At 37.6% G+C, this 13,223-nt stretch overlaps 1 protein-coding gene across 8 annotated transcripts in view; it reads right to left on the bottom strand.

Annotated features, from left to right (window-relative positions):
- Positions 1 to 13,223, bottom strand: part of LOC101692945 (S-adenosyl-L-methionine-dependent tRNA 4-demethylwyosine synthase TYW1) — a 201,127-nt gene that overhangs the window by 111,715 nt on the left and 76,189 nt on the right. For 6 of the 8 annotated variants that reach the window (XM_045074911.1, XM_045074908.1, XM_045074913.1 and 3 more), the window contains one exon: positions 12,815 to 12,934. The exons of 1 other annotated variant lie outside the window; for it this stretch is intronic. In XM_045074911.1, the coding sequence (XP_044930846.1) occupies positions 12,815 to 12,934 (120 nt within the window). The remainder of the gene's footprint in view (positions 1 to 12,814; positions 12,935 to 13,223) is intronic. One more of the 8 variants, XM_045074909.1, reaches the window with a different exon arrangement.

The following is a 13,223-nucleotide window of genomic DNA, read 5'->3' as shown; positions in this document are numbered from 1 at the left end:
CTGGGTTTTTTGTTTGTTTCTTTGTTTGGTTGTTTTGTTTTAGGAGGGAGGGGGAAAGTACCTGGAGTGGGGGCCATGTAGTGCAGGCAGAGGGAGAGACAGAATCTTAAGGAGGCTCCCCCTCAGCACGGAGCCCCACACAGGGCTCGATCTCACCACCCTGACATCATGATCTGAGCTGAAATCAGGAGTCCCACACTTAACCAACTGCGGCACTCTGGTGCCCCGGACTCCGTATTTTAATGTACTGTTCAGGATTTTACACCAGTAAATGAGTGAAACTGCACTGAAATTTTTGTTTTCCAAGCTGTTCTCTGGGCTGGTATCAAGGTTATAGTAGTTTCTTAAAATTATTTTACAAGTGTTCCTTTTCCCTTTGCTTTCTGGAGAACTCCTTTTCCTTGAATGTTTGCTAGAACTTACTTGTAAAACCATCTACGTCTGGTTTCTTTCTGATAATGGTTTGTAACTACTCATTCCATTACTACAGTGATTACAGAAGTACTCAGAATTACATTCTTCTTCAATTACTTTTGAAAATCTAAATTTACAAGGAATTTAGAGAATGGGAGCAGGCTAGTGATTTCCAGGACTAGGAGCCGGGAGGACCAAGGAGCAGGCGCAGCCTCAAGAGGAAGGAAAAAGAAAAGATCTGTATTTTGATTGTGGTTTTAGATACGCAATTCTAAACAGATGATACAATTGTACAGAACTACACACACACACCCATCACACAAATGAGTGCATTTAAAACTGGTAAAATCTGAAGAAACTCCACAGATGTATTAAAATAAATAAATTTACAAAGAATTTTATTTTTCCAAATTTTCAAATATTGATTAGCTAATAAATTGATGAATATTAACTAATGAAAAGATTAAATCCTTGAGACATCTATAATAACAAATATCATCTCTCATTAGTTAATATTATTTATTCCCTCTCTCCTTTTTTGATCTTATACAAATAATTTCAGATAAAACTTCTGACAATTTCAATTATATCTGATTGATAATATTGCCATACACAATACCACCTAATCACCAGTTCTTTAAGATTTTGTTCTTCAGATCCATTTATTTGCTGTTTATCTTCTACCAGAGCAAAAAGAGGACGTCAAAAAATTAAGGGGAACAGTTTAAGTTCATTTGCCTTAAAACAAACAACAAAGCATATCCAGATCAAAAAAATTAAAAAACAACAGAGTGAAAAGGTAACCTGTGAAAGGTGCAGATATTTACAAACTAGATAAGGGGTTAATATCCAAGATATACTTAGGATCCCATTAACTCAACAGAAAATAATATTAATAATAACTCAATTTTAAAATGGCCAAAGGACTTGACATTTGTCCAAAGAAGACCTACAAATGACCAACAGGTATATCAAAAGATGCTCAGTATCATGAATCACCAGGAAAAACAAAGCAAAATCACAGTAAGACATCATCTCATACCCACTGCTATGGCCATTATCAGGAAAAATAATAAAAATAAAATAAAACAAAATAATACACATTGGCAAGCATATGGAGACATTAGAATCCTCATGCATTATTAGAAATGAAAAATGGTGTTACCACTATGGAAAGTAGTCTGGAAGTTTCTAAAAATAATTAAAAAGAGAAAATCATATGACACAGCAATTCCACTTCTGTGTCTTCTACAAAAGACTTAAAACCAGAATCCCAAAGAGAGACGTCCACTCCCATGTTCACTGCAGTACATGTGAGTAAAGAGAATGCGGTAGGTACATGCAGTGGAATACTATTCGCCTTAAAAAAGAAGGAGATCCTGCCGTGCGTGTGTGACATACGGATTAGCCTGGGGACATCATGCTGAAACGAAACGAGCCGCGGGAAGACAGACACCGCATGACAGCACCCAGCACCCAGACGGAGTCTACAGAAGAGGCAAACACACAGAGGCAGACAGCAGGATGGTGGCTGCTAGAGGCTAGAGGAGGCGCAAACGGGAAATTGCTTTTTAACAAATACAAAGTTTCAGTTACGTTGGATTCAGGTTCCAGAGAGCTGCTGGACCGTATTACAGGAACCATACCGTATTGTACACGTAACATTCTGTGACGAGAGCCGATCTCATGTTAGGTGTTCTTACCACAGCAATAATAGTGATAAAATACTACTTTGGAGCAAAATTATATGACAATCCTCTTAACATACAGAGAAGGAGGAAATTTTTGTGGAAGACACAGACCTTAGTAATGACTTTAAAGACAAAGGCCCTTTAAACATATTTCTTTCCTGCTTTCCAAACAGTGATTTAATTTGGCAGATTAAGAGCTGGTTCTGAATCCACACGCACTTTGAGATGAACGGATCTCTCAAAGTGAGAGCAAAAAGAGCAAGACACAGAATACTGTACGGCATCCTGCTGCTTGTGCGTGCGTGTGAACAAAGACACGCACACCCACAAACCCATGCGCAGGTGTGTGGCGTATCTCCGAAAGCTTAAGTGAGGAGAAGACAAGAATGAAAAGAAGACAACTGTCACGGAGTTATACATTTCGCATTTTCACTATATGCAAGGGTGACCTTTCAAACTACATTTAAAATATATTTTTAAAACTTATGTTTACTACTCAAGCAAAATGTTTTTTTTTTTTAACTTTCTATGATGAGTCGAAATGTCACTTTCTTTTTTTTTTTTAATTAGTTAATTTGTCAGCGAGAGAGAGAGAGAGCGCACACGAGCGCGCGAGAAAGCGAGAAAGCACAAGCAGGGGCAGCAGCAGCTGAGGCAGAGGGAGGAGCAGGCTCCCCGCGGAGCAGGGAGCCCGATGCCGGACTCGATCCCAAGACCCTGGAATCATGACCGAGCAGAAGGCAGATGTTTAACCAAGTGAGCCACCCAGCTTGAGCCACTCAAGCAAAATCTGTTTAACAGCCTTATTGAAATATAATTTACATACCATAAAATTTCATGTAAGGTGTACAATCCAGTAGCTTTCAGTATATTCACAGAGCTGTGCATCCATCACTACGAGTCAATGTTAGAGTATTTTTGTCATTCCCCAAAAGAAATCCTGCTCCTCTCAGCTGTCACTTTTCAATCCACACATCCACCCAGGCCGCAAGCAACCACTGACCTACTTCCTGTCTCTACAGGTTTCTCTAGACTAGGTATTTTAAAGAAATATGACCATACTATTTATGTTTTTTTGTGATGGGCTTCTTTGACTTAGCGGCCCGTTTTCATGGTTCATCATGTCATACTATGCACTATTTCATTCCTTTTTATTTCCAAATAGTATTCCACGGGTTGGATATTCTGTTCATTCATTCATTCATCAGTTGAGGAGTACTTCACTTATTTCCAACTTGGCACTACTATTGTTTTTAAAGATTTTATTTATTTATTTGACACAGAGAGAGAGATCACAAGTAGGCAGAGAGTCAGGCAGAGGGGGAAGGGGAAGCAGGCTCCCTGCTGAGCAGAGAGCCGGATGCAGGGCTCGATCCCAGGACCCCGAGATCATGACCTGAGCTGAAGCAGAGGCTTTAACCCACTGAGCTACCCAGGCACCTCCCAACTTGGGACTATTATTACCTTCTCATGTGCTTATTGGACATCTGTATATCTTCTCTGGAAAACTCTGTTCAGATCCTTTGCCCATTTTTGTAATCAGGTTATTTGTTCAAGACACATAAAACTCTGAATTTGAAATTTCAAAGTACAAAATTTTCACTTACATGACCAGAAAACAGGAGACAAACTGGTAAATCTGGGCTATCTATACACATAGCACTCAACAGCTCCTGAAAATTAATAGAGTAATAATATTTTATCTATCTATAACCATCTGCTACGCATATTATCCAAATAAAGCTACAGAAATTCATTAGGGAAAACTCACATCTGCACATCATACGGCAGTTTGAAGAGCTTTCACATGCATCATCTCCCCCAAGCAATTAAGCCTCAGAGCAACCTTGAAAGGAAGGTGTTGTTTTATTTTACAGTTAGGAAACTGAGGATCAGAGGCTATTTTTAAGAACCTGTAAAATGAAATAAAGATAAATAAAACATTCACATAAGCATCTAAGTCTATTTCTCTGGGCCTTTTCTAACATGTGTATTAAATTATTTGTAACTGAGACAGATGGTGAATTCTAATCTTAAAGTTAGTGTATTAGTACTTCTTTGTCAGAAGCTATGGTTAGTGAATTCTCTCCACTTACTTTTCTCTAAAATCTCATTAATGACTTCATTAAGTATATCATTTGCTTTTTTAAAAACTGGGTAGGGGTACCTGGGTGGTCAGTCAGTTAAATGTCTGAGTCTTGGTTTTGGCTCGGGTCACACAGAATCTGCTTGAGATTTTTCTCTCCCTCTCCCTTTTGTCCCTCCTGCTCATTCTCTCTCTCTCTCTCTCTCTCTCCCTCTCTCTCTCTCTCAAATAAATAAATAAATATTCAAAAAATTAAAATTAAAATTAACACCTGGGTTAATTTAGTGCCTCGGAAACTGAAGGACTGCCTACTGGCTGTAAAGAGGTAACACAAGCAAGGGGTACCACCCACTAAATCCCATTCTTTTGAATCTTGGCCTTCAAAAAGAAACAAACAAAAGCAAACACACACACAACGACTCATGTCGAGAATCTCAGGGAGGGTTTAGAATAGATTGTAAAAGGTGATGTAGCAAGAACTGGGACACAAAGCCCCTGATTCCTTCTCCTTCGAGCTAGGTGCTACGTGATCCGATACGTCAGTCCGCATGCTCCCACGGCTTTTGTTTGGCAAATGTTCATCCTACAATATTTTAAGTTTCATAAGCACAGACTCTATGACTAATGACATCACATCGCCGCAGTCCTTCTTACTGGAAAAGTCCCTCTGGCCCACTGCACACAGGACTTTTCAGTGGCCACACAACTGACATTTTGGACTGGATAATTCTTTGTTGTAGAGGTTTTCCTGTGTATTCTAAGATGTTTAAGAGCACCGCTGACCTCTGCCTACTTGATGCCAGAAATACCGCCCTCAGCTTTAACAATTAAAAATGCTTCCAGGGCGCCTGGGTGGCTCAGTTGGTTGGACGACTGCCTTCGGCTCAGGTCATGATCCTGGAGTCCCGGGATCGAGTCCCACATCGGGCTCCCAGCTCCATGGGGAGTCTGCTTCTCCCTCTGACCTTCTCCTTGCTCATGTTCTCTCTCACTGTCTCTCTCTCAAATAAATAAATAAAATCTTTAAAAAAAAATAAAAAAATAAAAAAAAAATAAAAATGCTTCCAGACATTGTCAAATGGCCAAGGTTTCCCCACAGAGTGAAAAATAGCAATTTTGCTCCAGTTGAAAACCACTGATTTAACAGGATGTCCAAAGAGATATTTTTCAGGTCTGCTTGTTTGTTTTTTCCTATAGCCCTGGATAACTAGAAAAGAAAATACATGCATTCCCTTTAATAGGAGATGAAAATTTAATATAAGAAGATGGTATTACGGCTATATTCTTTCTTAAAAGGTCTTTTTTTAAAATATTATCTATCAACTTAAGTATGTACAGACAGAACAATATCATGGCTGGGATCTGCATCAAAATAGAACCAGGGTAGACAAATGGAACACAACAGGCTTTTGTTCATTATACTATTCATCCATCTATATTCAAAAAAACTCTGTAGTCATAGTTTTAAAAAAAGGAACTCCACACAGATCTCAGTAGATAAGTAAACAACCTGCTGCTGACTACACCAAAGCCTTACAGTTCAAGAAAACAACAGTTAGCTGAACGCCTGGAAAGAAATGCTCAGAGAGGGCGCCTGGGTGGTTCAGTTGGTTGAGCAGCTGCCTTTGGCTCAGGTCATGATCCTGGACTTCCAGGATCGAGTCCTGCATTGGGCTCCTAGCTTCTTGGGGAGTCTGCTTCTCCCTCTGACCTTCTCCTCTCTCATGCTCTCTCTCACTCATTCTCTCTCCAATAAATAAATAAAATCTTTAAAAAAAAAAAAGAAAAGAAAAGAAATGCTCGGAGGAAGAGCGCCGGGTGAGTCAAAGCACTGAAAAAGCATCCCATACACCGGGGAATAAAGAAAGCCTACTGCACACCCAGACAGAATCCATGCTAAGAAAAGCCCTGAGAAGACACTAAACTTTCACCCACAACTGATTTTCAAGCTCAGCACAAATAGGAAGTGAAGACAAAGGCAGAGCTGGCAATAGCGTGGCCAAGTTTTGAAGGAATGCCCCCAACACACAGTCAATCTGCAAAGACTGGGAAAGGGCTTTTATTCCTCTTTTTTTCTTTCACTCCAGGTGCTCAAGGAGATCTCTATCAACACATTCCCTGGCCGCTAAAACACAGGCTTCACAGGTAATACCCAAGACAATACAGAGTCTGTACGAAAATGGTCTCGAAAACTCATTGAGCAAACAACTAAAATCCAGAGCAAGCAACAAAAACAAACCTGAACAATGGGAAGAACCTGATTTCCAGAGTTAACACATCATAATCTCCAAGATGTGCAGTGCTCAAGAAAATGTCACAAAGCATATGAAGAAGCAAGAAAAGTATGGCCTATTCACAGGAGAAAATAATAAAAACTATCCCTGAAGAAGCACAAACATCACACTTAAATTGCTAGAAAAAGACTAAGTCGACTGTCTTAAACATGGTCAAAGAGCTGAAGGAAACCAAGTAAAATGTCTGAACAAACACAGAATGTCAATTAAGAGATGAAAACAATTAATAAAAAAGAAACCAAATTTCAGAACTAAAAAAGTAAAATAACTGAAATGAAAAATTCACGAGAGGGTTGCAACAGCAGACTGAGCAGGCTTTGAGAAGAATCAGTAAGCTTGAAGATGTGTCCATCACCCAGTCTGAGGAGCAGGAAAAGGAAAAGTGCATGTAGCTTTATAGACCTGTGCGACACCATCCAAGAATATCAACATATGTTGAATGGAAGTCCCAAGAGGAAACAGAGAAAGGGGCACAAAGAATACATGAAGAAATAATGGTTTAAAACTTTAAAAACTTCCCAAATTATATAAAAGACATTAATTTACACATCCAACAAGCTCAATGAACTCAAGCAGAATAAATTCAAAGAGATCCAAACCAAGACGCATTATAGCCAAACTGCTAAAAGACAAAGCCTTCAAGAATCCTGAAGGAAGCAAGAGAAGAATTCATCACATACCAGGGATCCTCAGTAAGATTAACAGCCCATTTCTCAGCAGAAACCATGTAAGTCAAGAAGTAGTGAGATAACATATTTAAAATGCTAAAAGGAAAAACAATGTCAACCAAGAATTCCGTATCTAGCAAAACTATTTGTCAAAACCGAAGGAAAAACAATGTCAATCAAGAATTCTGTATCTAGCAAAACTATTCGTCAAAGCTGAAGGAAACACAAGGCATGTCCAGAAGAAGCAAAGCTGAGCGAGTCCAGCACGAATGGACCTGCACTACGAGAAATGCTAAAAGCAGCCCTGTTAAGCAGAAAGGAAGGGACACTAGATAGACTTGCAGCACCACACAAAGAAACACAGAACGTAAAGCTTGTCACAAATACAAAAAAAGTCTGTATAACTGAACTTTTTGGACTCTAGCACCTCTTTTTTCCCTATACAATTAAAAAAATAAATGTATAAAACTAAAATCATAAATCTGTTAATAAGCCTACAATGCATAAAGTTGTAACCTGTGACAACACAAAGGAGAAGGAATGAAGCTTTGTATGACCAGTTTTTGAATACTGTTGAACCAAAGGTGGTCTTTGTTCAAAATAAAGTCAATCCTCATTATTTGCTTATGCCATATTTGCAAAATTACCTACTTCCTAAAATTTATCTGAAACCCCAAAATCAATACTTTAGTGTCAATATTTATGGTCATTCATGGTCATTCACAAAGCAGCAAAAAAATCTGAGTCTAGTACATACATCCCAAATGAGGTCAAACAACACAATGTTCTCTTCGCCTTCTTGTTTAAGCTTTTATACTGCAAATGATGCTCTTTTGGCAGTCAACTTCATGTCCCACTTTTTGCATTCTGTGCTTTTTCTTAGCGATGTTGCTATTTAAAACAGCTCCCAAGCGCAGGGCTAAAGTGCAGTGTAGTGTTCTGAATCACAAGAAACTACAATGTGCCTTGAGGGAAAATATCTGTGTTAGATAAGCTTCATTCAGGCATGAATTACAATGCTGTTGGCCATAAGTTCAATGCTAATGAATCAAAAGTATATGTAAAATAAGGCATCTTTACACAGAAACACAGAGAACAAAGTTAAATACTGAGAAGATGGCAAATACGTTGTGACAAGAGGACTCCAAGAACTTAACCCTTTATCCCCCTAAAAGTCAGTTTAGTATTTGCTAATGCAGCATTCGTGCAACTTCACAGAACTGTATACATCCACAGATAAAGAAAATTAAATGTAGACTCTTGTAAATTTAAGAGGTTAGTTTTAATCCCCAGAGGAATAACCACCAAGAAAATAACTAAAACATGTATTAGAAAGGGAAACAATAATGGAGTCAAATTGTACATAACCAAAAAACAAACACAAAAGAAGACAGTAATAAGGTGTACAAAATAAAAGATATAAAATTCACAAAAACAAAGAGCAAAATGTGAATGGATTAAATTATCTACATTAAAAGCCAGAGATTGGCAGAATGAATTTAAAAAAAATCCAACAATATACTGCCTAAGAGATTCACTTCAGATCCAAAGACACAGACAGACGTGAAAGGAAGAAAAACATTTAATGCAAATAGTAATCAAAAAAGACCTTGACATAGCTATACTCATATAACACAAAACAGATGTTAAGTCAAAAACCATCAGGAAAGAAAAAGAAGAACATTATATATTGATAAACAGATCAATCCATCAAGAAGATATTAACAATTATAAGTACATACATACTTAAAAAAAGAGCACCAAAATACATGAAACAAAAATTTATAAGCGAAAAGAAAAATACAGTTCTATATTAATAATTATAAAATTCAAAAACCTTATTTTAAGTAACAGAACTGGGCAGAAGATCAAAAAAGGAATAGTGTATTTGAACAATATGATAAACCAATAATACCTATGACATATACAAAACAAAACACCCCCCCCCAAAACATACACATTTTTTTCAATTGTACATAGATCATTTTCTAGGATGCACCCTATGTTAGGCCATAAAACAAGTGTCAATAAATTCTCAAAGACTGAAATCATACAAAATATTGTCTTCAATCACTATGGAATAAAAGCAGAAATAAAGAACAGAAAGAAAACTGAAAAACCAACAGATAAGTGAAAATTAAGCAACAGTTCTAAACAACCAGAGGATCACAGGGAAATTACAAAATACTACAGATGAACAGAATTTTGCTAAAACAGTGCTCAGAGAGAAATCTGTACTTGTAAACACTCACATGAAAAAAAATCAATAACCTACCTACACACCATAAATACTAAAAATGAGAAGGAAACTAGGCTCAAGGCAGCAAAAGGAAGGATATGACAAAAATCAGAATAGAAACAAATGAAACTTGAGAACAGAAAAATATAAGAGAAAAATAATGAACCCAAAAGCTGGTTCTTGCAAAGATCAACACCAATAAACACTTACCTAGATTGAGCAAAAAAAAAAAAAGAAAGAAAAGAAAGAAGATTCAAATCAGTAAACTCAGAAATGAAGCAGTACACCACTACCAATCTTACAGAAATAAAGGATCATGATAATACTATAAACAACTATATGCCAATAAATTAGATAAACTAGATGAAATGAACAAATTCCTAGAAACATACAAATTCCCAAACTGACGCAAGTAGCAATGGAAAATCTTAACCAAATTATGACAAGTAATTGAATCAGTATTCAAAACCTCTCTACAAAGAAAAGCCCCAAAACAGGCTTCACTGGTGAATTCCTGTAATCATTTTAAGAATCAATACCAATTCTTCCCAAACTTCCAAAAACGTAAGAGAAGGGAACATTTCCTAACTCATTCTATAAGATTAGCAATATCCTAATGCCAAAGCCAGATAAATCCATCCTACGATAAATTTATTTCTCACAAAGGTGTGAGTCTGTAATTCTGAAGTCGTTCACATGCACATAACTACGGCTGAAGTTACTATGTTGTAGATGATGAGGGCCAGGCTGGGTTCCTGACTGTCCAAGAAAAAAGTTACCAAAAAGCACAAAAGGAGTAATAGAATGAACTCTATGTTTGCTGATAGGAGTGGAAGATACTAGTAAAAACTCTCAGTTGTGTATTTTAACATACACTGAGAGATACATACACATTTTCTACTTCTATCTGCTGAGAGGCCCTGGAAGCACTAATACCCCAATATAAAGGAGCGTATCAGCACCCAAATTTCAGAGTCTAAGTATCATTCTTCAGTAAGAGGAACTAGAGCTCCTTAGAAAAGTGGCTGACCCCAAAGCTGGGCAGGAAAAACACAAGCTGGACCTGGAGCCTCTTCTGGAATCAGATAATACCAAGTGTTTGTTGTAAATGCAAGAAAAGACACGGAAGCCGACACGGAAGCCGACCCAACAGAGCTACTAATGGCCAAAGCTAGAAAAATATGAGCAATGAAGTAAATAAACAACAGTACTGGATTTTCTTGAGTCCAAACTAATATAATAATAAATTTTAAAATGAGGGAGAAATGAGTCTTCCTTAAAGAAGCAGTCCAATTATTAAATGTAAAAAAAAAAAATCAGTGGAACACCAAAGTAATAATTTGTAATAATCCACCAATGAATGAAAAATTTAGTGGGCAAATGCTTAAAGAGAAACAGCATATTTGCATAGACTCCAAGTACCTTCCCAAATATTTATTAATTACACAAAGGGGAAAAATTTTAAGGCATAACTTTACACTTGAAAGCCTAGCAGACACCCTCTTAATCCAATGATAAAAGCTAACACCACTGCAACAGGACAGAATGTTATCATGTATCCCTTGAATAGGACCTGCTGAGAAGGTCACATCACCCCTATGGTGGTTTCCCAAAATCCATAACTTCGCTCTAACCACGAGAAAACATTAGACAAGATTTGTGACCAGGAGTCTTCCAAGGTGTTGAGGTTATGAAAAACAAGGACAGACTGAAGAACTGTGACGGACGACAGAAAACTAAAGAGATATAACGACTATATGTGATGAGGGATCCCAAACTGCATCCTGGAAGAAAAAGCATATTAGTGGGAAAACTAATGAAACTCAAAGTTTCTAGTTTAATTAGTAGCACTGCATCAATGTTAATTTCTTTTTGATTATTTCTGATAATTGTTTTGATAACTGTTCCACAGTTAATGTTAATGGCCATAGTTAATGCTCCCTAATTAACATTAGGGAAAGTTAGGTGAAAAATATACAGAAACTCTACTATCTTTGTAAGTCTTCTGTATATCCAGAATTATTTCAAAACAAAAAGTTTATGCCTGTAAGAATTTAATGACAGAGCAAGAGTCTTATATTTAAAAAAATAAAAACAGGATAAAAAACAGAAAGTAGAGAATGATTTCAACCATGTTGTTGAAAACATAAGACTCGGGGGGGAAAAAAGAGAAAGAAAGCAAATGCTCCAAGGCATTAACAGTGATTTGTCTGGATTCTGGAATTACAGAGAGTTGTTTCTCTTTATATTTTATACTTTCTAGTATTTTCTAAAAGTTTCTATAGCAAGCATGGATAACTTTTATGATCAATGATATAAAACCATTTTTTAAAAAAGAATTACAGCTCTTGTGCCAATACGATAAATTAAAAAAAGAATTATAGCTCTTGTACCAATACGATAAATGAAAAAATGGCATAGACTGGCAGGTATTAAATCATTTTGTTTGCTAAAGGGTGAAATATTAAGAATGTAAAACGAGGGTGCTTGGGTGGCTCAGTGGGTTGAGCTTCTGCCTTTGGCTCAGGTCATGATCCAGGGCCCTGAGATAGAGCCCTGCATCAGGCTCTCTGCTCAGCGGGGAACCTGCTTCCCTCTATCTCTCTGCCTGCCTCTCTGCCTAGTTGTGATTTCTGCCTGTCAAATAAATAAATAAAATCTTTAAAAAAAAAAAAAAGAAAGAAAGAATGTAAAACAGAATTTGGGATACAAGTGGATACAGTGAGTTAGAGAAAGTAGAGCTTTTCAGCCTAAGCCACTGGACAGCTAATGGTGCCTTAACAAAACCAGAGGAGGAGGTTCACAGACGGCACAATGAACCCCACTGTGGAAGGACCTGGGGATCAGCGGGAAGAAAATATCCAATAGGCAACTGCAAACAGAGCATGAAAACTCGGAAAGGAGACCAGGGTCAGAGACAAAGAATACAAAAGTGGCTCGGTCAGTTCAGCGTCCAACTCTTGATTTTGGCTCAAGATCCCAGGGCTGTGAGACAGAGCCCTGCAGCCAGCTCTGGCAGAGCCTGTCTCGAAGATTCTCCCCGTCTCTCCTCCCCCCACCCCGCTGACCCTGCACCCAGCTTGCAAGTTCTCTCTCTTAAAAAAACAAAACAAAACAAAACAAAAAACAAGAATATAAAGCTGTCAATCTACAGGTATTTAATGAACACATAGAGATGGTTCACTTTTCCTACCACTATAATGCAGAGCAATAAAAGAAAGCCAAGGACGAAATCAGAGAGAATCAGGCAGAGAATGAGCCAAAGAGCTAAAGAGGAAATTAAAAAGGAACTAACAAAGGACTGGGAGAAAATACTAAAGAGACTGGTGTGTCTGATAAGGGGTTAATACCCAAAATATATAAAGAATTCATACAACTCAACACCAGGAAGCAAATAATCTGATTTAAAATGGGCAAAGAACCTAAAGAGATACTTTTCAGAAGAGGACATCCAGATGGCCAACAGACACATGAAAAGACGCTCAGCGTCACCAGTCATGAAGGAAATGCGCATCAAAACCACAGGAGCTATCACCGAACACCTGCCAGAATAGAACAAAAAAGACAAGAAATAACAAGTGTTGGCAAGGGTATGGAGAAAAAGAACGCCTGGTGCACAGCTGATGGGAATATAAGTTGGTACAGTCACAGTGGAAAACAGTATGGAGGTTACCTGAAAAATTATAAACAGAATAACCATATGATCCCGTAATTCCATTCCTGGGCATTTATTTACACAAAAAGATGTATGTACCGCTGTTTACTACAGCATCATTTATAGTAACCGTGATATGGAAGCAGCCCAAGTGTCCCCTAATAGATGAACAGATA

This window comes from Mustela putorius, unplaced genomic scaffold (assembly GCF_011764305.1).
Source record: "Mustela putorius furo isolate JIRA1106 unplaced genomic scaffold, ASM1176430v1.1 tig00000139_pilon_pilon_pilon, whole genome shotgun sequence".
Taxonomy (NCBI): domain Eukaryota; kingdom Metazoa; phylum Chordata; class Mammalia; order Carnivora; family Mustelidae; genus Mustela; species Mustela putorius.
The sequence above is the reverse complement of the archived record's forward strand: the minus strand, read 5'-3'. Positions and strand labels throughout refer to the sequence as shown.